The sequence below is a fragment of the Astatotilapia calliptera genome, chromosome 5, assembly GCF_900246225.1.
Source record: "Astatotilapia calliptera chromosome 5, fAstCal1.2, whole genome shotgun sequence".
Classification (NCBI taxonomy): Eukaryota; Metazoa; Chordata; class Actinopteri; order Cichliformes; family Cichlidae; genus Astatotilapia; species Astatotilapia calliptera.
In genome coordinates, this window is record NC_039306.1 from 22,746,167 (window position 1) to 22,773,963 (window position 27,797).

At 40.5% G+C, this 27,797-nt stretch overlaps 2 protein-coding genes across 2 annotated transcripts; both read left to right on the forward strand.

The window, feature by feature from the left end:
* Positions 1-10,824: 10,824 nt before the first annotated feature.
* cyp27b1 (cytochrome P450, family 27, subfamily B, polypeptide 1) lies at positions 10,825-17,287 on the forward strand. The gene is made up of 9 exons (XM_026168185.1): positions 10,825-11,335; positions 11,883-12,073; positions 12,358-12,548; positions 13,112-13,312; positions 14,032-14,195; positions 14,286-14,452; positions 14,556-14,637; positions 14,738-14,935; positions 15,608-17,287. The coding sequence occupies exons 1-9, from the start codon at positions 11,108-11,110 to the stop codon at positions 15,719-15,721; spliced, it is 1,536 nt and encodes a 511-aa protein (XP_026023970.1). The 5' UTR covers positions 10,825-11,107; the 3' UTR covers positions 15,722-17,287.
* Positions 17,288-17,668: 381 nt separating this feature from the next.
* Positions 17,669-26,239, forward strand: mcrs1 (microspherule protein 1). The gene is made up of 14 exons (XM_026168187.1): positions 17,669-18,117; positions 18,754-18,908; positions 19,094-19,232; positions 19,353-19,517; positions 19,667-19,776; positions 19,916-20,024; positions 20,222-20,360; positions 20,703-20,778; positions 20,942-20,970; positions 22,490-22,582; positions 22,699-22,781; positions 22,943-23,030; positions 25,584-25,711; positions 25,806-26,239. The coding sequence occupies exons 2-14, from the start codon at positions 18,754-18,756 to the stop codon at positions 25,890-25,892; spliced, it is 1,401 nt and encodes a 466-aa protein (XP_026023972.1). The 5' UTR covers positions 17,669-18,117; the 3' UTR covers positions 25,893-26,239.
* Positions 26,240-27,797: the final 1,558 nt, after the last annotated feature.

Here is a 27,797-nt window from a genome sequence, read left to right on the forward strand (position 1 = left end):
CAAGCGTACTAGTGACCAACCACAAAATGGAGAGCTATGGCCACACAATGATCACATCGAGGGTGGCTCACCCCCCCTCAGCGTTATTGCCATCACCTGGCCAACAACACTCACAAGTGACCTAACCAAAGTAGCCAAATCCTCCACAACACCAAAGGTCACAGCATAAAACATTCACCCCATGAGGATCTCATTTGGCATCCACCAACACTGACATATTAGATGCACACACGGTGTACACACTATGCCAACTTAAAAACAGCCTACCTGCCTCAGCTACAAGACCATAATTAATGAATGGTCTCAAACCTCTTGCCAAGTTTGGTGCCACTGATTTACTATGTGCAACTCCCAGCCTAAAACGCTAAAAACAATAAAACCCTAACTTTACCTACCTAGTCTTCAGTTGTGTACCAGGATCTAGGCAACTTTAAACGCAAACTCAAGGGTAGGCAGCAGACCAGGGGTACAGTCTCCCACCAAACCCTGAAGCATACACCCACCCAGGATAACCACCAAACACAACAAATTAAAACAAAGCAAAACAACAAACAAGTGCTCCGATGGAAGGGCAGCACAGCTACCCAGCTGAAACACACTTACTAAAGGGACGTTGCTCAATCACAGTGAACACCTTCACTCACCCACTTAAAAGAGAAAAACTGATATTCAGTCGCCACAAAAATGTCCAAACAATCCCGGATGAGCCCCCACTTATGTTACGACCCGGCTCAAAAGCCGCAACATAAAAAAAGGAGACGAATAACAGAGTGTTAGTGAGAAGAGGTTTTATCTTAAAATGGCATAGCAGGCTGGCTGAAATGGCTGGTGCCACCAAGGCAAAGACTAGTGAGCTCCTGAAAGCTTCTTCTCTCTCTCTTCTTCGTGTTTAACGGCAGTTGGCACCCAACGTAAAGGAGCATTACCGCCTCCTACTGTTCCGGAGTATGGGTCAGACAGTGAGTTTAGCTCCTGAAAGCCTGCCTCGTGTATGCTTTTATCAACACCTGACTAGGTGTGTCCAATTAGCACCAGCTGAACACACTAAGGAGATTAGGGGATGCAGAGGGACGTAACAGTCCTACTCTTCTTTCTACACTCACAATGATGTATCATAAAATTTCCTTCTTCTTGTGCCAAGTCACTAGCACTCACCTGTCTCTTTTCCTTCCTAATACTCAGGTTGAGACATGAACCTCTGCTGCCTCATTAACATCCCACCCTGCCACCTCAGGCTCACCCTAAATCAGACCGAGGTGCTATGTTTCTAGAGCAAAATCCTGACACGTTCCCATAAAAAAAAATGTATTCTGATGGGGCTTTACGCAGCCACAAAAGAGAAACTCATCCTGCAAGTTTGACTTCAGAATCAGATCCTTGCTCATTTGGGATTCTTAGATCTAAGCTAATGAGAAGCTTCTCTCTATTGACCTAAGTGTCCGATAAAATCTTTCCCTGGCTTTCAACTCAACAAAGAAAAACTGCTCACTTTGTATTCAGCTTCACATGCTGTCTTTTAGCCCATTCTTGCAACTCTTCATTTCAAAACAAAAAAAAAATCACAAAATAACTTTTCCAACTGTTTTCATCTTTCATTTGTTTTTATTCACAGACTGACATAAAGTCAGCATCAGGGTTCAGTCTGACCCTCCACTGTAGACACAGTGGTGGTGATGTTTTATTGTTATTTTTTTCGTGACTGAAATAAATGGCAGAAAAGTGTCCCACGTTTGATTTGATAAGGCCATAGATGAAGCTGGAAATCCAAAGCCACAGATGTTGGAAATGTATGTGTAAAGTACGGTTATCAATCCACTCTACTCAGGAAAAAACATCTTAAACGGGCGATCGTGGCTCAAGAGTTGGGAGTTCGCCTTGTAATTGGAAGGTTGCCGGTTTGAGACCCAGCTTGGACAGTCTTGGTCGTTGTGTCCTTGGGCAAGACACTTCACCCGTTGCCTACTGGTGGTGGTCAGAGGGCCCGGTGGCGCCAGTGTCCGGCAGCCTCGCCTCTGTCAGTGCGCCTCAGGGTGGCTGTGGCTACAATGTAGCTTGCCATCACCAGTGTGTGAATGTGTGTGTGAATGGGTGGGTGACTGGATGTGTAAAGCGCTTTGGAGTCCACTAGTAAGGCGCTATACAAATACAGGCCATTTACAATTACTCAAACTGTCTAAGCAAATGTCTCACAGTTTTACCAAACAACGCAGTTTATTCCATGCTTTCATTCTCTTTCCTTTTTATTTTTGTCCAGCCAGCATATGTCAGTGATAAATAGAAGGAAATGTGATCTGTTCAAACTTTTAAGAGTAAACTTTGGCGTTGATGGACACCGGTAATTATTTTTGAAGCCGAGTGCAGCTGCAGCCCTTTCAGTAATTGTTTACACCTGCCGGTCATGACATCACGACCGCCTCATTATTCAAGTCAGCTTGCACTGGATCGCCCCAATATATGTGCTGAGAGATCATTAATCATGTCGGAGCTGCTACATAAGGGTCATGGGTTAGTCTGAATCTGTACTTTTTATGCTGGGTAAATATTTTTCTTGGTTTGTATTAGAGATGGACCGATCCGATATTAGTATCGGTATCGTCCGATACTGACGTAAATTACTGGATCGGATATCGGAGAGAAATAAAAAATGTAATCCGATCCATTAAATATCAAAAGTTCGTCTCTGAATGTTTGTAAAGCATTCCCATGTTAAGCTTAACAACCGATATATGGAGCGACTGCCTCTTCTCTCTCTCTCTCCTGCTGCTACTTCAATCATGAAACTGCTTAATGATCAGTTGCTCGGCTTTTCTGTTGCGAGTCCGTCTCTCTTCTTTGTTTTTGGCCCACTTTGCACCAGAAAGAGGAAACCAGTGGCTGAATAACAGCAGCACGTTTAAGCTTGATCAGCTGTTGTTAGAATGTATTTAATATTACTTTCTACACCAGGATCCTTTTCTATGCAGCTGACGGCTGGTAACTGTGCAGGAGCGGATCTAGCAAAGTTTAGCCAGGGGGGCCGATAGGGCATTAACAGGGAAAAGGGGGCACAAAGACATACTTTTCTTTCTTATTCTCATTTAAAATGTCGAGCTTTTAATAAATAATTATCTGAATCTTACACCCAAAGTTTTAATCTGATGTAAAATGTATAGAAGTCCATTACTGTATATACACTGAAATGCCACAGATGCCACAAGCAATGAGGGAGCGTGCAATTGGCATGCTGACAGCAGGAATGTCAACCAGATCTGTCGCCCATGCATTGAATGTTCATTTCTCAACCATAAGCCGTCTCCACAGGCGTTTCAGAGAATATGGCAGCACATCCAACCGGCCTCACAACCGCAGACCTCGTGTAACCACACCAGCCCAGGACCTCCACATCCAGCAGGTTCACCTCCAAGATCGTCTGAGACCAGCCACCCAGACAGCTGCTGGAACAATTGGTTTGCACAACCAAACAATTTCTGCACAAACTGTCAGAAACCGTCTCAGGGACGCTCAACTGCATGCCCGTCGTCCTCATCGGGGTCTTGACCTGACTCCAGCTCGTCGCCGTAACAGACTTGTGTGGGCAAATGCTCACATTCGATGGCGTCTGGCACGTTGGAGAGGTGTGCGCTTCACGGATGAATCATGGTTCACATTGTTCAGGGCAGATGGCAGCTGAGAATGTCCCAGTTCTTGCATGGCCAGCATACTCACCGGACATGTCACCCATTGAGCATGTTCGGGATGTGCTTGACCGGCGTATACGACAGCGTGTACCAGTTCCCACGAATATCCAACAACCTCGCACAGCCATTGAAGTGGAGTGGACCAACATTCCAAAGGCCACAATTGACAATCTGATAGACTCCATGCGACGATGTGTTGCACTGCATGAGGCAAATGGTGGTCACACCAGATACTGACCGGTTCTGGGTCCCCAGACCCCCAATAGCGCAAAAAACTGCACATTCCAGGGTGGCCTTTTGTTGTGGGCAGTCTGAGGTACACCTGTGCACTACTCATGATGTCAGATCAGCATCCTGATGTGGCACACCTGTGAGGTGGGATGGATTATCTCAATATAGCAGATGTGCCCACTACCACACATTTGGACTGATTTGTGACCACTGTTTGGGAGGGATGGTTATATTGTGTATCTGGAATGAATTTTAGGTCTCTACGTCCATCCCATGGGGAATGGGAGCAAAAACAAAAGTGTTGCGTTTATATTTTTGTTCAGTGTAGTAACTGTTAAGTCTAATATACCCTAGTAAGCTATACTACTTTTTCCTTTGGGAAGGTACCATCTGTGAATTCTGCAATTCTGTTGAAGAAAGATGTTGAATCTATTTAATTATTCTTGAAAAATAATTTAATTCTGTGCATTTTCTTTTTACACTGCATCAAATTAAAGTTCATTCATTCCATTCCGCTTATCCTTTTCAGGGTCGCAGGGGGCACTGGAGCCTATCCCAGCTGTCATAGGATGAGAGGCAGGTTACACCCTGGACAGGTCGCCAGTCTGTCGCAGGGCCAACACACAGAGACAGACAACCATTCGCACTCACATTCACACCTAGTGGCAATTTGGATTATCCAATTCACCTATCCCCACAAGCTGCATGTCTTTGGACGGTGGGAGGAAGCCGGAATACCCGGGGAGAACAAACTCCACACGGAAAGACCCGGCCTGATGGTGGAATTGAACGCAGGACCTTCTTGCTGTGCGGCAACAGTGCTAACCACCGTGCCACCGTGCTGCCCCAAATTAAAGTTGATTATGTCAATTAAGCATCATGAGGTGGAGGGTGGTTCCCTATTTTTTTTTTTTTTTTTGCTGGGAGTTTGCAACCCTATTAGTTAGGTTGCTTAATATTTCTGCTAAGTACTCTTTAAAATACCAGAATAGGAAGGATGGAGCAGGTTTAAGTTTATTAGATTGATCAGTATTGCTGAACTATGAAATATTTTGGCTGCAGTGTATTTCTTACATACAGGTATAACAGAATAGCTTTAGTGTTATTGTTTATTTAAACTTGAGTATGAACTTATACAAAATGCAGCAAGATATTAAAAAACAGTTTTATTGATTAAAAAACACTATATCGGATTCATATCGGTATCGGCAGATATCCAAATTTATGATATCGGTATCGGACATAAAAAAAGTGGTATCGTGCCATCTCTAGTTCGTATCACTGTCAGATTTGGATGAGATAAATTCATCTACAGCTAGTTACATTGCTCTTTGATTTGTTCAGTTTAAGGTGAATTTTTTTTCTTTCATGCTTGTAGAACTGCAAGGTTGGTAATTTGGTTCAATCGGTCCATCTATTTGACACCTAGATAGGATTTTGGCGGTTTTGTTATTTGCAATATTTCAGCAAATTCCTACTCAAGAAAAATCCCTCCATCCTTCTATTCATCCATCCACCCCATTCTAAATTGGGTAGCCGGAGCCAGTCATACTTAGATCCACAGGTCAATTTAAAACGAACCATCAAACATGTATGTCTTTGGAATCTGGGAGGACTCCAGCCAACAAGCAGGTTTGAGAGCAAACCAATGTCTCTGTGCAGCAACTGTGCAAAACACAAAAAAAAAACCATTATAAACAAAAAAACATTGAGTATAATTTAGTTTCTTACTCATTTGACTTATTTGTTTTTTCTTACTTATTTTATGTATGTCAGGATGGGATCTTACAGATTTTGGAAACTTTTCATAAATAGCATAAATTCATTTTGCACACATGATTTTTATCAATTTAAGGCAGAGTGCAAATTAAATTTGTCCACCTCATTCATAAAGGGATTTCTGAGCAACCATACCTTACTTTGTAAGACAAATTTGTGTTTTAGTGCCACTCCTAAACACATGATACAAATGCAAGGGAAAAGTGATTTGAGTTTTTTCATCCATCCATTGTGCTTTCTAATATTTTATTGAAGAACGAAAAGTTATTGTGGCTCTGAAGACTGTTGCTCAATTGTGTTCAAATTGACAACCACTGATCAATGTATGACACAATAAATTCAATACATAGAGTCAAAAGAGCAAAGTAGAACAAAAAGGAGATGCACTACTCTGAAAATCTAGCAACACACACTGAAAACCTCTTTTAAACACTGCAATGCTGCATGTTGCCTGTTGGAAGCCGACCACAGAACATGTAGATCAAACCTGCAGAGATCCTGCAGATTTCTTATTATATATTATAGTTATTATAGAGAATTCGTTTTTCCCTGTGATCAGTCTTTACATGCAGCCCAGAAACATGTCATTATCCATTGCATGCATGCAGTCACTGTGGTGGACATCCCTCATAACCAGCCAGAGTGAAAAACGTTTTCTCATACCTCAAGCACACCTGGTGCCCAGATGTGCTGTTACTCTGACAGATGCCCTTTATGACACCTTAAACACCTATTTATTATTCAAGAGTGTGTTTTTCTTAAGTCCACACAGTCTTAATCAGTTACCACGTTACCACATGTATGCCAATAAAAATCATTATTCAGTAATTTTATTGCTATATTTTTAGTCTTCATTACCACATCTTCATAGCTGTTGTGCTCTCAAGCAACTGTTGGGCATTTGGCAGACACTCTGAGTCACTCCAAGCACACTTTGACTTTTTTGCAGAGTCAGAGTGTACACTGTGTTGCCCAAGCATGTCGGAAGCAGTATAAATACATACTGAATCTCACACACTGAAGACATTGAGATATGAAAACCATGTGTGAGATATAAGCACACAAATGTGAGCAGCATGTAAAACACGATAAGGTAGTAATAATAGTTTAATAATAATGATCCAGCAAAGAACGGACTAATCACACATTAAGTATGTCCCCTCTCTGTGATATAAAGATCCAAGAATAGAAAAAAACCTTTAATACAAGCATAAACAGCCATGTGAGAAAGAACTGTTTTCTCTATGACTTTTTTCGGTCTCTCACATCATTGAGGAGGAATTTTGGCCCACTTGTCTTTACAGCTTTGTTACAGTTCATTGAGGTTTGCAGGCATTTGTTTATGCACACATCTCTTAAAGTCCCACCACAGCATTTCAATCAGGTTGAGGTCTGGAGTTTGGGACATTATAACACCTTAATTTGTTTCTTTACAGCCATTCTGTTGTAGATTTGATGCCGTGTACTTGGAATCATTTTCCTTTTGTAATGGCAAGAGTTTATACAGTTTGTTAGACAGACGGCCTCGCATTTGACTCTAGAATACTTTGGTATACAGAGGAATTCATGGTCAACTCAACTGCAAGGGTCCCCAGGACCTGTGGCCCAAATCACCACCCCTCCCCCACCTTGTTTGACTGTAAAGTGTTTGTGCTGATATGCTGTATTTGGGTTGCGGCAAACATGGTGGCGTGCATTACCGTCAAACATCTCCACTTTGTAGTCTTGTGTTCTGTTCAGACGCAACTTTGCAAGCCTAACCTGTGCTGCCATGTTCATGTTCTATGGAGAAGAGGCCTTTTTTGTTACCTGATGACTATATTTGAAATAGGGATACATTCAACAAAACAATGAAACACAGCCGACAACAGGTCATGTCTGTCCATGATCATTCAAATATCGAAAGCAGTGGTTTGGTGTCCCCGGGGAGACCCATCACCATATATAAATTATACTAACAGCTTTCAGAGTGAAGAAAAACAGTGAGACACATTCTCATTCATGCACGCTTAGGCACACATACTGGTACATACTTTCAAACACACACAGTGTGTTTGAAAGTGTGTACAAAGGCAGACTGCAGATGTGAACTTTGACACACTAGTCTGGGAGTATAACTACCTCCTTTCTGGGCATTTGGCCAATACAATAAGGGAAAATACCTCTGAGGGTACCCCCTCTGTGCTCTATAGCATGATCTACATTTGGGCCACGACACTTTACACCTTACGCCTTACGCCAGCACAAAGAAGCCATTCTTTCTATTAGGTTTTTCATAATCAGTATTAATCCCCTGCTTCTGAGGCGAGCACAGATTAATTGAAATTCGTTCCTTTTGTGGTCTTAAGTTACCAGCCAGCTGAACAAGAAAGGGAGGATGTGCGTCCAATTGACACCAGTGCAAAAATGTGTCCATCTTTCTTACAAAGAGTTAGAATATTTAATTCCATGCAATAAAAATGACATCAGTCTGACATCATCATAGCTTTACATAGCACCAAATGATTGCTGAGATCCAGCGTTGGTTTGGTTTATATGTTGCTGTTGTCTCTCAGGTGGCTGCCTATCCATTGGACAGGGAGCTTCAGCAGACCAGCAAAAAAAAAAACACGTTTGCACTGCGTTGTGTAAGACCGAGACTTATCAAGGCACGAGTGGCCATGTCTAATAAGTTATTAGTGTTGATGAAAATTTCAGAGGTCACTCTTTATCTATCACCCTTCAAGATAGCTATGCATCTTCGATTCAGGAAGTCTGGTGTCATTGCCTCATGTCCTGCTCCATGGTGCACTTTTATCTTCGTTAGTCAAAGTTAGTTTGTTTGCAGCTTCTAATTCAGAAGTCACCTCACATGGTCTAGTCAGATGGATGTCAGATGTACGAGGATTGCTGCAATGCGTAAAAATGGTCTCCTGACAATATCCTCCACCTACCCTGAGGAGTTCTTCAATACAATTGGAGCTGTTATCAAATGCCTGCATCGATCCACCATGCAAGCACTTGATTCACTATCATCATTGTGCAATCAAATCTAACTTTATTATGTCACAGTCGTGCTGCTTTTATTTGTAATGTTCGCACTTCCGTCTCCTTGGACCAGCACTACGCTTTGGGAAAATAACTGATTCAGAAGAACTAATCTCCATGTTCAGCTTGACTATCAAGGGTGTATTTTTGATTATACTGAACAGTTTATGTAAGTGTGTGGGGGGAAGGGCCAGAAGCACAGAAAGTGATCCTCATAAGATCCTCAAAAGATAAACAAACAATTAAAAAAAAAATCACACCATATCTGGCCTTTGTAGAGAGATTGGACCATAAAATAAAGACAATTCATCTAAAGGGTTGGGGTGTTCTCCACATTATCCCAAACATCATCTAAGTGCTTAAAGTCTGAATATCTTGCATGATGTCAGCAGGGGTTAAGTAACCCACCAGCAGGCTCACTGGACATGTGATGTTGCAGTGGCAAGGAAAAAAAATTCTCCTAATCACAGTTTTAATCAGCAAAAAACCCCACACTGTTTGCTCATGACAGAGTCCGATCATCTGAGGGTAACAGGCTTTTAACACTGCAATAACTCTAATGAATACTTCTGCATGTATAACATTCATGTCTGTGTCACTCTGTGTTTCACTGCATGAAAAAAAATGTAATATATCATTTCTGAAAGAAGCCTTTGTAGGCAGCAGAGTTAATTTTCTGGTACCAACCCATAATTCTTCCTCCCTTAGGCAGCACATATTTATATATTAAGGTTTGTAATGCTTGGCTGGCATATTATGAGCATAATGTATGATTTAAAAAGATTAAGTCCTGGGTTTGAGGGGAGTATGCAGCTTAAAGAGGGCTTTCTTTTTGATGATCATATAGTACACACACACACACACACACGCACACACACGCACACACACACACACACACACACACACACACACACACACACATATATATATATATATATATATATATATATATATATATATATATATATATATATAACATGTTTGGAATCATGCATGATTTTCGTTCCACTTCTCATGTGTACACCACTTTGTGTTGGTCTTTCATGTGGAATTCCAATAAAATTGATTCATGTTTGTGGCTGTAATGTGACAAAATGTGGGAAAGTTCAAGGGGGCCGAATACTTTTGCAAGCCACTGTATTATTTGTAGACCCAACGCAGGTTAACAGTTAAGTACCTTTTTATGCTTGAATGATTCATACATCAGTGTTAAGTGGCTTAAACAAAACTCGTGTTTCTTTGAAAATGGTCAGGTACAAGGACAGGACTGGAAATGAGTGAAAAAGCAGCCAGGGCCAAACCTTTGAAAGACCTTCAGAAACCCTGGAGAACTATTGCTAAAGAGCAGTTTAATGAGGGGTGTGTGGCACAAGGGTTTTTCACAGTACTATATAATATAGCACTTAGAAATGCTTTCTTCCTGTAGCTCCCTTGGTGTGAAATAACACACTTTGTGCATTTTTCCTGCACTGCAGTGCCAAAAACATGCATGCAAAACATGTTTTCAGGCTTGCCCTGTAAACATTCAACATGTTTGAATGTGCCATAGCGAATATGAAAAACGAAGAAAGCTGCATGAGCTGAGATATTGCACCCTCATCCAACCTTTGGGTGTGTTTCTGCCTGAAAATGCCGGTCATTCCTCTGCGTTTCTGTGAAAGTGGGTGATCTAAGATGGGAGCAAATGTCAAAGCAGATTCTGAGTACAGCCCCAGGGTTGTTACTTCACAGTCCGCACACATGGTGCTTTGGACAGCTTCCAGTATGAAATCAGGTCAGGATTTTCTGCTAGAAAACCCACCAAGTCAGCAAAAGAACTGGCCATAGCTGTATAAACAAAGCTTGGGCAGGACACAGACTAGCTCTACCTATTTTCTCCCTCAGTTTTATTACAGAAATTTGTCTAGTGTTTCTAAAGGTTTTTAGTTATTGGATCAACGGGCTGCCTGTCATGTTTATTTAAGGCGAACCTAACCTTCAGCACTGTTATCACTGTTAAATAGACCTTATCCCCTTTCAGATAATTTGGATTTACCATAGCATTGGCCGTGGGTGGGCGATGGTGGTGGGGGACCAAAGTGCTTCTCGGGACTAGAACCTCAACAGTAACACAAGTATCTTGGGATTCCACGTGTGCCGCCGCTGGGATGGTCTGAGTTCAGCCTTCTGATTGGACACACCTTTTTCTTGGTACACGCCTTCCCCATTTCCATCCATGTGGGGCGGGACCTGAGCTGCCTTTGCACCCATGATTGGCCCAGACTAAGCAAATTTACAGCTTTTGCTCGCCTGGTTCGAGGAGCAGGTCATAAAGACAGTTATAAATAGGACGCTCAACCGGTAAAACAAAATGAGCGTCGACATCCGAGAGGCCCGCGTTCCGTCACCGCTCCATGATCTTAGTGAGAAGGATGTTGCAGCAAGCGCTCAGAGTATCCGGCCGGAGCTCATTCCCGCTGGTCAAATTGATGGAGAGGTGGACTGAGGGTGCAGCAGCCGGTTCGGAGGGCACCAAGATGCAGGGAGTGAAGACGCTGAACGAGATGCCCGGGCCGTCGGTCACCAGCTTCGCCTGGGACTTGTTTGCCAAACGCGGTCTGTCACGCCTGCATGAGTTACAGGTAAGAAGATAAACACGAAAAAAAAACAAAAAACCTGTATGAGATATTTACAATTATTGCACTTTTACTAAAAATATCCAAAGTGCACGTGTCGTCATTGTAGACTAAAAACGTGAGTGTATTATTCTGTGCAGGTGGTTCTTTTTACATAGAACAATGCAAGAACTTTGACTCCCCTCTCAATGTGACATTTATAAAATATCCTCTTAAATTATTTTGCTTTGTGAGACAGCGAAGTTTCGCTGTCTCACAAAAGCACATCCAGTCTATACCTCCTGCTTCAAGCTGTCTCTCACTTCAGTTTAAAATCTCTGTATCTACTGAGAGCTTTGCACTTCACTCTAAGCTGAATGAACTGTCCTTTGTCAACGTGACAGAGCGTGCCTATGTGAAGTGAATGCATCCTTAAAACAAATAACTAATAACTAGTGCATTAAAACGCCTGCAAGGCAAATACATCTCTGCAGTGAGCTCTAAACTGGAGGGAGGAGGGTGCCTCCAAAGGTGATGATTGCAGTGCCTTTACAACCTTTGTCTCATCTCCTAGCTGGAGGGAGTCCAGCGGTATGGACCTATGTGGAAGGCAAGCTTTGGTCCCATCCTGACAGTTCATGTGGCTGATCCATCGCTCATTGAGCAGATCCTGAGGCAGGAAGGCGAGCATCCAATGCGCTCCGATCTTTCCTCCTGGAAGGACTACAGGAAGCTGAGAGGTCATCACTATGGACTTTTGACAGCGTAAGCTTGCAGGAAAATCTTTCTGCTTTACTTCCTCCTCTTTTCCATTTTGTTTCTCATCAGATGATAAAGCTGAAGTAAATGTAATATTTGGCCATGCTCATTCAGTTCAAAAACTTTATACCACTCTTCTTTCAGCTTTCCTTCACTTACAGATAGAAAGAGCCACAACTTTAGCGTATGCAATCAGTATACAATGCAATACAGCAGTTAACTGAATTGTGTGCACAGCTGGAGCCACTGTATCAGTTTTTACATTAATGTGTGTGCGCGCGTGTGTCTAGTGAGGGGGAGGAGTGGCAGACAGTGAGGAGTCTCCTGGGGAAACACATGCTGCGGCCGAAGGCAGTGGAAGCTTATGATAAAACCCTGAACAGTGTCGTCAGTGATCTCATTGCCAAACTTCGCCTCAGCAGACATCCTCAGGGCCTCGTCACCGACATCGCCAGCGAGTTCTATCGCTTCGGCCTCGAGGGTAAGGTTTCATGCCGTCTTAAGCATCTTCACAGGATGTACCATGCCACGTAAACGCTGTAATCAAATCCATCTGTATGCACAAATATTATGTCACATTGTTAACATTTTAAACACACATTCCTGTGCAGGCATGCCTTAATAACTCATGCTCATGTGCAGTTTACCATTCTGTCATCATTGTTATTGTACAGCTGGAGGGGAAAAAAGCATGTAACCATGTTTTGATGAGAAATGATGCATTGTTGATCTTACGCAATGATATAAATAGCTACACTGAAGCTCTTTTATAGTCACTTTTGCAGGAGTTAAATATAAATGCTGGATACTTGGAGCTGATGAAAGCTGCCAATATTTAAGTTTTCACTTTGCATGCAGACAGTATTATTTATTTAACTGTAACACCTTTAGTTAATAGGCATTTCTGATAAAGAGGCTAAAAACCTGGCAAATAAATGTCATGCATGGTCACCTCGGAAGCTTTCAGTAAAAAAAAAAAAGAAAAAAGCCGCTAGTCATCGTTTCTTGCCTTCGTCATGAGCTTGGTTTTATTTGCTTTGGCAGGCATTTCTTCGGTCTTGTTCGAATCCAGAATTGGTTGCCTGGATCAGGTTGTTCCCGAAGACACAGAGCGTTTCATCCAATCTATCAACACCATGTTTGTGATGACGCTTCTTACCATGGCCATGCCCAGCTGGTTGCACCAGTTGTTCCCCAAACCCTGGAATATCTTTTGCCAGTGCTGGGACTACATGTTTGAGTTTGGTAAGCTATTTCTCACAGCACAACATTTTAAGCTTGGACAGAAAAATGTTTAGAGATGATTGTAGTGGTACTTTAAAATTAAAAGTGATAACAGAAACTACAAGCAGGCTGCAGTCTCCAAAAAAGCACTCGGTAAAATATTATATAAAATGCACAAGTAAAAACTAAATATAAGTCATATACCAGAGATGAGACTACAGGATATTATAAAGATGCTTCTGGCTGTACTCAAGCTGGAGATACGTTACACAAGCTGGCACTGCAATGTGGAACCAAGACAAACATGATGTTTCCACACTTGATGTTATTATTTTCCTTCTGCTCTCCTCTCTTGTCATTGGCTGCCGCCGGTTTCCACTTAGCCCTGGGTTGACATCCCACGCTCTCTCACACAGTACATTAAGACTCACAGAAGATCTGAGACATCAGACATGTTTTGACGTAATCGCACTGGTTCGAGCTAGATCGGCAAGAGGGAGATTAAAGTCTTTAACCTTCACGCACTTCAAGATCATCTGCGCTGAAACACGTGTAAATGTTAGTCATGAAATTGATACGTGGTTCTAGGGATTTTTTTTTTTTTTTTTTTTTTTTTTTAAGAAGGGGAATTTGACCTCACTTTATTGAACCTGACACTGGAAAGTTAAAGACTTAACGCTCTGTGTCATCATCGCCATCGAGGGATAAATGTGTCATGGCTTATCTCCATGTATCTGCAGCAAAAGGTCACATTGACCAGCGTCTGACTGCCGAAGCAGATAAGGTTGCCCGAGGAGAGAAAATAGAGGGCCGTTATCTCACCTACTTCCTGTCGCAGATGGGGCTGCCCATGAAGACAGTCTACAGCAACGTCACGGAGCTGCTCCTTGCAGGAGTTGACACAGTGAGAGTGGCTTCTTTGCCGTCTTCCTTTATCAGTTCCTGATTTTAGGCCAGCAAATGGTTAAAACCATCCGTCGCTCTGTTGTTTCAGATTTCCAGCACCATGTCCTGGTCTTTGTACGAGCTGTCCCGTCATCCAGATGTACAGGCCACTCTCCGGGCGGAGGTGTTGACTGTACTTGAAGGTCGAAAGATACCAGAGGCTGCCGATGTAGCTCAAATGCCTTTCCTGAAGGCCATAGTCAAAGAAGTGCTCAGGTATAACTCAAAAGGTTTCAGATATTTGAAGATGTTTTGAGATTTGAAATCAAATTTAGCTTACACTATTGTGTTTTGTTTTGTTTTCCTTATTTTTTTTTAGGTTATACCCTGTTATTCCTGCTAATGCAAGGGTCATTCCAGAAAGAGACATCCAGGTTGGAGGCTACCTCATCCCAAAAAATGTGAGTTCACCATCTGACTCTAGCCAGTATCAAGTTGTAATGCTTCAGTTTTTCCATTATAGTCAAAAACCTATCTGACCAAAATAAAATTCCCTTTCAGACTTTGATTACCCTGTGCCACTTTGCAACATCGCGGGATCCAGGAGTGTTTGCAAACCCAAATCATTTCAATCCCTATCGATGGCTGAACAAAGACCAGACTTATCACCCATATGCCTCTGTGCCCTTCGGTGTGGGAAAACGCAGCTGCATAGGTCGCCGTATTGCTGAGCTGGAGCTCTACCTTGCTCTTGCCAGGGTGAGTTACAGCAATTTTTGTCTTTTTCTTGGTTTTTTCTGTGTGTTTTTTCTTTTTTCATTTGCAATTAAACTCCGACTAAAATAAACAAACAAAAAAACCCTAAAAGCATTCTTAAAGAATATACAACCCCATTTACCCCCAAAATATTAGGAAACTGTAATAAAGACAACATGTCAAATATAGTATTGTAGTATTTCCAGTCCTTTCTGAAAACTTGTTACTTGCATCTGAATTTAAACTGAACATATTATATCACATATTTTAAAATTTTCACATTTGATATTTTGTCTTTGTACTATTTTAATTAATTATGGGGTAGAAAAGCCTTTCAAGTCTTTACTTTATTTTGTTTTTTACTTACATGTTACACTGCATCCCAACTTTTTGGGGGAAATTAGGTTGTACAGTGTATGTCAGCTTTTGGGAATGTATTTAATTAAGAAAAACACATTCTGTTACTTGGTGTTTGAACACAGTTTGTGTTGCAAGTAATTTACACAGCGTAGGATTTTGATAAATGTGTTAGAAGTTGTTCCCGCAAATCTTCTTACTCTATTATTTCTCTGAGTCATGTAAGGAATTGTAGATTTCAGGGTCACTACGCAGCACTTGATTGCTTTTCATTTCAGGCGCCCTGCGCTTAATCTGCTCTGTTTCTGATTTCATTAGATCATTTCAGAGTTCGAGGTGAAGCCGAACACAGAGGGAGCTTCTGTGAAGCCCATGACACGGACACTTCTAGTTCCTGAAAATGTCATCAGCCTGCAGTTTATTGAACGGTGACCTAATCTCCTGGAACTGATCAGTTACGTGCCTGTGAGCGGCAACAAGCAGGACAGAACAAGCAGGCGCCGTTATCGCGGTGTTATATTTCAGAGCGGGCCTTCAGCCTTCATCCCAACTAACCAAAGCCCTTCTCACCTGCAGCCTGCAGGCGGACATGTGGAGAAGGACAGATGGATGAAGGGTAAGGGCTGATGGATTATTACAGAGGCATTATCAACTGGGAGAAGGGTAACGTCCAGTTTTATCAAAAGGTGCTCATTTGTGCAAAGGCCAGACCCAAAGAAGGGATCTTCTGTCTGTCGTCTGTTCCGTCTGCTGTGCGGTACAATTCATGCAAACTTTGGGCAAAATCTGGGCCGGTGTGGAAAACGGATTGAGAAAGGAGGAGTGGGGAGAGAGTTGAAAGATAGACAGTAAGGAAATGAAATCTGACATTTGCGCCTCGCCTGACGTGTGTGCCCTCGCTACTCGTCCTTCATTTGATCTTTTTAGTCATTGCCGCATTTCTTGGAATTTGACAGAAATTAGTTTCCCTGAATTTGGTAACCGTCTCTTAAATCTGATTATGAACTGTGATCGTGCACGCTCGTAGATACGTGGTATCTGCAGTTTCCTGCGTGTCCTGATTGTGCAAATATTTCAAGAGTTTCTATGTACGTCCAGAACATCATGAGTCGCAGAGAGTCTTGCACACGGAAGAAAGAAAAATCTACAGAGGTGTCCGTAAACATGATTGTCAGTATGTTGATTGAACTGTGTTTTTGAAAGGTGCTTTTATGGTGCAAAAACCTCTAGTGATGGGTTCCTTAAAAAAAGGCAGCTGCTAAGATTATGCTTGTGTATGAATATATAATGCCACTAAAATCCAAAAATAGGCCACTCTGTACTGTTTTAAAATTCTTCAATACTGTCTTTAGTTCACTGGCAAAGCTTATCTATTTTTTTATTTTATTTTTTTATACATCTAAACATGAAAGATATTACATCATTTTGTAAGTAATAAGCTTCATGATCTGAACTTTGTATTTATTCTAATTTATCGCATTTGGAAACTGTCACTGTAAATGTCAATAAACGGTTTCACGATGAATCTCTGCCTACTGTTTACACCATGTGTTTCTTTATGTGATGCCTTTGTGTCTCGTTAAAGAAAATATCTCCCTCCATCATCATCCACAGCACCATCAGACTAGGGCTCAGGTCAACCAAGCATGTTTTACATGGACCACACATTTTCTACAAATGTTTGCATAAAATAATGCTGGGTATCAAAGTTCCTGTGTGACATGACAGTGTAAACTGCTGTGCAGCTGCTGTGACTCAATAGCTTGGACCACATTGCTGCCAAGCACAACCTCAACCACTGTCATGTGTTTTATAGGTATGTGCTTCAGTTATTACAGTTGTGGTCACAGGTTTACTCATCATGGGCATGAGCTGTTCTTTTTCCATAATTCCACCATAATCAAAAATGAATGGGGCTGTACATGTATATTTGAGCGTGCATGTATATTTTTGACCTTGTGGGTATTAGAGAGAATCCAAAATAAATCCAAACTTGTACACAGTGTTCTTGTTTTTAAACAACATGTACGATGATGATTCCACCCAGGAAAAAGAACAATTCAAAGAAATCATTGGCCCCAAATAACCATGACATTCAAGTGTGTTCTTGACCTCAAATCTATATTTTGCTATAGATAAATGGATATGGAAGAATCTGTGTGAATACTGTGATACAGTATCTGTTCTGCCAGGCCATGCAGATGACATAAATGCTGCAACTTATACCCTGTAGTGAGTACATTTTCAAAAGTGCCAGAAATACCATAAAACTCTTCTGGAAACGTTTTAAAGTGTCTGCTGGGAAAAGGACCAATGAGGCGTGGTGTATTAGATACAAAAGTATCAAATTACAATATTAAAACTGCTGAGCTGGTCACATTTACCTGGTGGACAAGATGTTTTTTCATGAAGCTGCATAATTACATTCAAATGTGGATTTTATTCACTTTTACACATATGGGGATTCACTTTGCCGGTTACATCTATAATAGAGAAGATGTTTTTAAAAAAGTTACGTTTCAAATACTTACGACGTGCATTGTTCTGACAGATGAATATTCAGAGTTAGGCACTGTAATACAATATGTTAAAGATAACGGAGGCCACTGTTACTTTAGCCCGGATGGCGGCGGTGTTGCGAACAGCGGGTGAGCTAGACAGGAAGAAAACAACTGTCTAGCCAAACGGCTATTGCTAACGAGGCAAGCGTCAAGTAAGCGAGTTAGCCATGTAGCCGAAGCAACGAGGGATTTACAAAGAGAAATACTGGACTATAATAACTTAATCTTTTCCTTTAAAGACACAACGAAGGGGGACAGTGTGGGAAGGTGAGTGGCAAAACAGCGTAACTTGTTACTTTAACTCGTTAATAATCAAAGCTAGCAGTTAGCTTAGCTAATGTTAGCTAGCCAACACAAACCAACGGTCATTTAAATCAAATTACGCTTGTTAGCTAAACAGACCTTAGTGTGTTGCTTTCTGAGAGAGAGGTTTGTTATAGATATCAAATTGTTATTTAATATAACGTTCTGAAGGCAGCAATAGATAGCATTTGTTTACATGTCAACAAAGGCCCCTCAAAGCTAGCTAACTTGTTAGTCGTTAATTCCCCTGACTCCTATAAGCAACAACAAAAACAGCAATAATAATATTAGTCAGTTTTATACACAATTGTGAATTTAAACTATTAATAAAACATTTATCCTGTAATCTGTGTGCCCGGAGTAACTTTCGGTTTACGTCTGGAGTTATACTTTTATTGTTATTCCAGTGTTAATAAAATGCTTAATATCATGGCGTTTGAATTTTGTGAAAACCTACCAGAGGAACCCGCAGTTCATCGCAAATGTAAAGAAACCTTTACAGACAACAGCATATTTAAAGTTTAGCGACTCTGTGAAACAAAGTGTTGCTGAGAAACGTTTTAACTCTTTCTTGCTTTGTTTCCTGACGCATTTGAACAGATGCAGGCTGGTGACCCTGTGGTTGGCACCTCGATGGGAGTAGGTGGTGCTCAGAGTCGGTCAGAGGATGAAGAGTCACTTGGAGTAAAAGACCTGAAAAGGACAGCAACACAAGCATTTGGCAGTGGTGTTCCCAAACGCAGAAGTTCATCCAGGTTTGATATCTACTAATGTATATTTCATTATTTCAGTCAGGGTGGTATTCCAGCATAATTAGCAGGAAGAAATGAACCTTCGTTTTCTATGCTGATGGTGTTTCAGTACTGTGCTTTGTTTTGTTTTTTTCCCTGGTTAATCTTTAAATTTTTAAAGAACCACTTTATTATCACAATTTGTTTAGGTCAATAAAGCGAAAAAAGTTTGACGATGAGCTAGTGGAAAGCAGTCTTGTGAAGTCATCCAGTAGAGTCAAAGGTCCACCCGTAATGGAGCCTGTGCGCTGTTCGGGGAGTGAGCCTTCCTCAAGTGAGAAAAAAAAGGTAAATAAGACCAACAAATCCACAGATTATTGAGTGAATTCACATTAAAGATGATAAATATGCACATTTTTTATGATTCTCTCTTTTCTTATTCCCCCCCCCCTTATGATGCTTTTTCAGGTAACAAAATCAGGAGCAACTCTTACACCATCTCTGACAATGGTACTAAACCCTGCACCTTTAACCAAAAGAGTTAAGAAAAGCAAGCAGCCTTTACATATTACTAAAGACTTGGGCCGATGGAAACCCACAGATGATCTGCTGCTTATAAATGCAGTGTTGCAGGTGAGCTACCAAAAAGAAGATTATTGTCAAAAAGGTTGTCCTGAATTAGCTCAAAGGAGCTGCTTTGTTTAATGGCTTTGACTGTCAGTGTATGATCTAATGTGTATTGATTCATGGTATCTTGTGTGGTATTCTGTGTTTGTCTGTAGACCACTGACTTAACTTCTGTTCATCTGGGGGTCAAGTTCAGCTGTCGTTTCACTTTGCGTGAAATTAAAGAGCGGTGGTACGCTTTGCTCTACGATCCCGTCATCTCAAAGTAAGACGCCTAGCATCTGTTGTTGACTCTGACTGGGTTTTTACAGTCTCCCAGTCCTGCATATCTCCATATGCTTTATTACACTTGTGTGTTTGAGTCATCTTTTAAGCACATTCTTGGTTTTGTGTGTCTTATTTAGGCTGGCATGGCAGGCCATGCGGCAGCTTCACCCAGAAGCAATTGCAGCAATCCAAAGCAAAGCTCTCTTCAGTCAGGCTGAGGAGGCACTGCTGGCCAAGATTGGTTCAGTAAGTTATATTGAGTGGGCTATCATGTATATTCTATTATAAGTGCTCCACAGGGAAAATGCATTCCCAGTTAAGGTCACTTTTTAATGGCTCATAATTGTGAGATTTCACCTGGATTGGAATGAAACTCATTATTACTGTACATATTGGACTGTTGTATTCACACACAGTGTTGTGTTATGTTTCTCTCTAAACAGACCAGTCAGCCTAAACTGGACGTGTTTCAGGAGCTTTTAAGTAAGCACCCTAATGTCTTTCACCCATCTCGCAGTCCCAAGAGCCTACTGGTGCACTGGCAGCTGCTCAAGCAGTACTACCTACTGGACGACCAGAGTGGTGAGTTTAGTTTCCCGGAGGATCCATTCAAATTCCTCTTGACAGTTTGAGTATTGAGCAGCTGGAAAACCATACAAGTATAACTCATGTCAACATTGGATGCATTGATCATCTTTGTGGCTTTGTGAGATTTGCAATGTAAACATTTTAATAGAGGAGAGGAGGTTGTTTGGACATAAGATAGCAAGCAGTTACTCAAACAGTGTTTTGAAAGATGAATGTTATAATTTCCTCCCAATAAAACTACTGAGAATTAACTTGACATACCTGGTTGTTCTCTAAAATATGTATGAAAGAAAAAAAAACTGTTAAAAACATCTTACCTGTGACTATGTTTTGCAGTACAGCCCCTCCCGAAAGGTGACCAAGTTCTCAACTTCTCCGACGCCGAGCAGATGGTTGATGATGTAAAATTAAAGTAAGTCAGACATTCACTTCAGCGTTCAGCAAATTTTTACTGCTTGTAACATTTCCGGTCATGCTAAAGGACATTACATGCTATATTTTTCCAAATTTTTAAAAAGCATTGCATTTCCATGACTTCAGGGCACCTATAAGTTGTTCTGTTGCTTTTCACACAGGGACAGCAGAGATGAAGTGTTGGAACATGGTAAGTAATTTGCTTACGACGGAAATTCAGTTAATCTTGCACATCACACATCACCTTTATTCACATTAAAAGAAGAAGAGACAGGAGAGGTCACTGTGGATTACTGTGATTTAGGAAATAGTGGATTTTCTAATGTTCTTCTGGGTTCAAAGTGGTCCATATGTCAGTTTGTCCATGAGATGATACTGAACAGTAGACTGACCCTGATGCACCCATTGAAGTGTGAGTGTGTCTGTGATAGTTGGAAAGCACTGAAAAGCATGAGACAGCAATGTAAATGGGTGTATTTGGGTTGTAATGAAAAGTGCATTGAGTGTTCACTTCAGAAAGAAATGTACTATAAAAGCACCGGTCCATTTAGAATTTACCAACCCATTTAATCTGTGAATGTCAAAAGAAGCTCAGATCACTTATTATCAATGTGAGCTGAAGTCAAATTCCAGATCAGATGCGTTTTGTTCCAGTAGTTCTTTATTGCAGATAATTTGTTTTTCCTTGTTAATTACCTGGAATTAAAATGTCTTAATGTATCCGTCTGTAGATGACATGGACGTAAACCTCTGGTTATATTAATATTTACATGAACGTCCTTTCTCCTGAAACCTGTTAAACCTAAGCAGGTTTAGCAAACACTGATGTCTGATTTGGCAACCAAAGGTTGTGAACAACAATGTCATTGTTAAAGAGCTAGACTAAATATTTATTCAGCTGTAAATTAAGAACAGAGATGGCAATATAGATCAAACTGATAAGACAGATAGGTAATGTGCAGAGGAAAAAAACAGCATCATGTAATTAATTAATCTAAACACACTGCAGAGTTTGAATGGTGTAACTTAAATGCTCTTAAAACTAGATCAATAAAGACTCTGGTTCAAACTACATTTAGTCAAGTATTCAAATGTTCAAAAGTCTTTTTAGCTGCACTAAGCATGCACTAAAACACTAAAAACAGTCAGCCAAAGTCTGAAATATTACATAATCTGAACCATTTACATAATCTTCTTGATATCTAGGACAGGAATGTTCCATCAGTATGCCCTGCCAGAGCATGAGAAATTATCATTCATGTATTTTGCTCTTTTTCATTCAGACTTTTTAATTATTCATTGATTGTGCTGATGTGCAGCAAATGTAAAAAGTTAAGGGGAACTCATTGGCTCATTAGTCAACCTGGCTGTTCACTTAATGCGCTTGGATGCATTGGGGCATTACAAAAGCCATTGTGTAGATTTATTCTGAATCCACAATGTGTATCTTTGAATGTCAGGACATTGCTATGTTCTGACCAGGGATCCTAAAAGCTGCGTCATTACTATGAGTAGGCATTGGATAAGAAACTGATGTCTAAAAGGAACTAAAAGGAATTCTGCTGTTGACATCTGTTTGTTTTAATGTCCTCTGTATGGATGGGGAAGTTCACACTGCTGCGTCAGGGGTTGAGTTTAAGTTCACAGTGACTCACTGGAAACTGACTCAGAGTAATCTCAGTTGCTCACCACACTTTTTTTTCTTTCAGAGCTGATGATTTCAGACCGTCACCAGAAAAGAGAAATCAGACAGCTGGAGCAGGAGTTGCCTCGTTGGCAGGTTCTTGTGGACAGTATCACAGGTTACTTAAGCTTTCATTCATAAAGTGCAAATGAAAGCCTTTATATTTGTTTATGTTCTGAGGAATGCAGAACTTATTTGTGTGCATATGTTTTTATTTTGTTTTCGGGGTTTCAGGGATGAGCATGCCTGACTTTGACAACCAGACACTTGCAGCATTACGTGGAAGAATGGTACGCTACCTTATGAGATCAAGAGAGGTAAGTAATCTTTCAATAATAGAAACAAGGGCTAAAGAGAAAATATGCTTAAGGAAGATGTTTGTTAGAAAATGTCAAGTAACTGTAAAAGAAAATCTTTTTTTTTCTTTTTGTTGGAGTATGATACATTTTTTTTTTTTGTTTAACCCTTATTCACACAGATTACATTAGGCAGAGCAACCAAGGACAAACAGATCGATGTAGATCTGTCGCTAGAGGGGCCTGCTTGGAAAATCTCAAGAAAACAAGGTAACTTAGCATTTTCTTGAACAACACCATGTCGTTTCATCATTTTCTTTCTTTTTTTCCTAAGTCCAGTCACGCACACATCACTGTTAGTCCCTTCATTTGGATTTTGGCCAAATGCATGCATAAAGAAAGCAATGACAAGTATAGCTTGTCTTCATGGCTTATCCAGTAACCATTTAGAGACTCTGAAATCGCACCATTCCTTCTTGTTGGAAGTTGTCATGGACAGATTAATAGATAAGGTCAGGCAGGATTTTCCATGGATTATGATGTTTACAGATAACACTGTGATCTGTAGTGGGAGCAGTTGGAAGAGAGCCTGAAAAGGTAGAGGAGAAAAGCAGAATGAAAGTCGGTAGAAACAAAACAGAAAATGTGTGTAAATGACAGGGAGAGAGTTGGAAAGGTGAAGATGCAACGAGTAGAGAGTGCGAAGGTAGATGAGTATAAATACCTGAGGTCAACCATCCAAAGCAACAGACAGTAGGGCTGCTCGATTATGGCAAAAATGATAATCACGATTATTTTCACTGAAATTGAGATCACGATTATTTGACGATATTTATTTAACCCTTTAAGACCTACTATAGAACCAAGTCCACCAGAGCTTATATTATTTTTTTACATGCTGTAGTGCCATTTGTGGGAGCATTTCAAGTTGCTATACATCAATACAACTGTTATAGCCCATATTTTAATAATATGTATGCATTAAGTCCATAGTAATTACATAAATTGCAAAAAAGTGCAATAAACTACAAAAAAAATTGAAAATCGCTTTTGTTTTGTTTACATATATTTCTACTTGGAGAAATTTAAGAGGTTTATCCCTCAAAACTTTAAATACAATAAAGTTGCAAAAAATAGTTTACAACAACAGGAAATTTATTTTGAGTGTCTTCATAGTTTTATTTTGGAGATACAGCAATTTTTATATACTGCAGGAAAAACAAAAAACAATCCTATGATGCAAATTTGCAAAGAAAACAGCATGTGCATCATTTCACTGTGGGAAGTGTTACGAACAGCTGATAGGAACGGCAAAGCGTGTTTCTGGAATATTATGTTTTTGTTCCTGCAAGCGCTTTTTATGCAATTTTTGCAAAGCTATATGTGGAACGAAACCGTGACCGAGGACAAGCTGATGGCATCAGATGTAAGTACAACTCCTCCGGTTTCATATGCAAAACAAATTATTGCGCTAGCTTACACGGTTCAGGTTCTACAGGGATTTAAAAATAGTTACGCAAAACGGAGCGTGCTGCTCTGACCGGCTTTAAAGGGTTAACAATGACTTTAAAAAAATAATATAACATAGTGTGCAACACCACTGAAGTTTTTTTTTTTAAACTCTCTTTTCAACCAACGGCAGTCACTCTCCAAATAACTTCTGCTTAGCTTTCCGAGCTTCCCTCGGGTCCTCTTAATCAGCGGTCTCCAACCTTTTTTGCGCCACGGACCGGTTTATGCCCAACAATATTTTCACGGACCGGCCTTTAAGGTGTCGCAGATAAATTAGGGAGGGGCTAATAATCGGCTCAGTCATTTTTAATGATAGTTGAAAGCCCAGATCGTAATCGTGATTAAAATTCGATTAATTGAGCAGCCCTAACAGACAGTGCAGAAGAGAGTGCAGGCAGAGTGGAATGGGTAGAAACTAGTATCAGGTTATTTGTGACAGATGGATGGCAGCAAGAGTGCAAGGGAAGATTTACATCATGGTACTGAGACCTGTTGGGATGTATGGTAACAGGAGGTCAGTTTGGAGGTGGCAGAGTTGAAGATGTTAAGATTGTTATTCGTCGTGACCATGCTGCTGCTCGGTTCCTCACAGGCACCTGAAAAAGACATCAGGTCTCACCTGTTTTAGCTGCTTGGCAGTAAGGTTCAGAATCTATTTCAGATCATCTTGTTTGCCTACAAAAGCCATAGTGATTTGACTCACTCATTAAATCTCTGACCTCTTACACCCCCGATCAGCTTCCAGGTCATTCTTGTCTGCTGATCCGATGCTTCTGACTGTCCCTTGCTCTGGAGTTAAACTCAGAGGAGACTGTTCTCTGTGCTTCTCTGTGCTGTGGAACAGCATTTCTCTCACAGTCAAATCTGCTCCTGCTCCCTTCCCTCTGTCTGATTGCGCATTGTGTCTCCTGTGCTTTTTACAGCCATGATTATTGATGTTTCTCACCCACATGTATCTATTTATTGGACATGGACATGTGCAGAGGAAGGATTATAGATGTATTGGTCAAAGGATATTGAATATGGAGCTGCCAGGTAGAAGGAAAAGAGGAGGAGCACAAAAGATTCATGGATTTAATGAACTAGGACATGCAGAGGGTTCGTGTGACAGAGAAGGATGTTAGGGAACGGGTGAGATGGAAGCAGATAATATACTTCTGTGACCCTTAAAGGGAGCAGCTGAAAACAGAAGAAGAAGAACTGAATCATTCTTTTGACAAATGGAAGCATCAGTTTGTCTGGTTAAATTTTAGTGTTTCAGCTTGCAGAGGTCGATCAGATGTACTTGATGTTTACTGTTTGTTTTGCCAGGAATTATTAAGTTGAAGAACAATGGAGACTTCTTCATTGCCAATGAGGGCAGGCGGCCTATTTACATAGATGGCAGACCGGTCCTGTCAGGCAACAAGTGGAAATTAAATAATAACTCAGTGGTGGAGGTAATGTCAGAATCTTAACCAAGTTGTTTATTATTCATATTAAACGGCTGTTTAATCTTTTATTCTTGCTTAAATAACCTGTCTGTTTCTTCAGATTGCAGGTCTTCGCTTCGTGTTTCTTATTAATCTGGATCTCATCTCTCTAATAAAAGCTGAAGCAGCCAAGATGACACAACAGTGATCGTCAGCCTTGCAGCTGCAGAATCGGCCTATGGCAGCAGAGCATGTCATATCAGGCAGTCTGCTCAACACTGGTTACAGGTGCTCTTGTGAGGCATTGTAGTGCTTCGAGGGGATAGGACTGACAATGGCCTTCTCACCCCTCAGCCTGAAATGTGATTTTCACACAGGCTTCAGCTAAATCCTGGAGCACGACAGCAACAGGTTTTTACTTGGTGTGTGGATATTTTATGTTGTATGTAATGTAGACATTCTCACAGAGCCTCGCTTTTTCCAGCTTTTCACAATATTGTATTTAAATTCTGTAGTAAAACTTTTTCAAATTAATAAACTTGTATACACAATGAATGTCTGGCTGTTTGAATATTAAATTTTGCATGTTCCCAAAAAAGAAAAAAACAGTTTTGGACGAAACAAACTTGCAAAGAAATCTGTTTGTAAATAAGAAGTTAATAGAAAAACATCTGAAAACACTGAATATTGACTTTACACAAGATGACTCGAGGTATAAGTCCACTATATCTTTTGACTGAGACTCTTTATATGCTTATTTAGCATGCATGCATGCATGATGAAGCATACTGACGGAAAATGAACTCCCTGTTTAACTTAGACACTTTAAGTGCTGAACACCACTAAAGTGTCTGAGAGCACCAGTGATCGCTAGTTCGGCTTTTCAAATTAAAAAGGTAATGCATGTGAGCAAAACTGAGTGTATTACGTTGTTCCTCTTGGGCTGAGTGCCTTTAACTTAAATTTAATCAGTTTTATTCCATCATCTCAACAGTAAGAAAGATTTTACTAAACTATAACAGTGAGGTCAATGCACGGATTGGGAGAATTTGAGGGGAAAATTATTTATGGCCTTTGCTTTTCCTGTGTGATATTAGTCTGTTAGTCTGCAACAGCTTTATTTGTTGTATAAGAGGCGCCCTGCAGGCCTTTGCCCTGTTCTTCTGTTTAACTAAGCTTAATATGCCTTAATTAGGCTAAAATATTGTTTGCTCACAAAACTAATTTCATTCTCTATTATTAATTTATTAATCCTAGAGGAAGTTATCTTGCCTAACATTCAGTTACTGTAGGATGGAGTAGAGTCATTAACTTTTACATTAAACTTTATTTTCACCATAGAGCTTTGTTGAATGACAACGAGTAATGAGGCATGAATAGTCAATGGTCTTCCCAAAATACATACCAAGTGCATTTAAAGGACTGACAAAATAACACATTTCATTAAACTGACAGCATGTCAGTACAGGTTTAACCATCCTGCTCTGATTTGTTCGAGATGAATTTTAAAGAACCAGAAAATCCAGATTCCTCTCAAGTGTCACCCTTTTTGTTACCAAAGTGCTGAAGTATTAAGACACGAGGAGTACATTTGACCAGTAGATGGCACTAGAAAGCCAACCAGTTAACAAAACAACAGGATCACTATTCTAGGTGTTATTATGCACATATGTGACAGAATTTTCCTACAGACACATAAAAACACTTACACACTCTTCCCACCTCTTTCACTGCTCAGAGAATAAATTCTATAAGCTGTTGAAAATCTATATGAACTCCACAGCAATAAGAACATAATCCATTCAATTTTTTCACCTGAACTGAACCCTACAGGGATCTTTACAACTCTTGTAAATTAGTACATTCCACCGAATTGCAACAACCTACACACCACTGGCAGACTGTTAGTATTACATAAGTAACTCTTAAATATTTATATAAGGTGTGTGTAAAGTTTGAATGTAACCTGGTGGCTCTCTTTCCATGTGGAATCTGTCATTAACCAGGTTTTGTCTGTGAAATGTTAAAATACACAACATGAGTACCTGTTTCACAGGCTACCTAGCAACAACATGAAGAAACAAAAGAAAAGGCAATGTATCACTACTTGGAT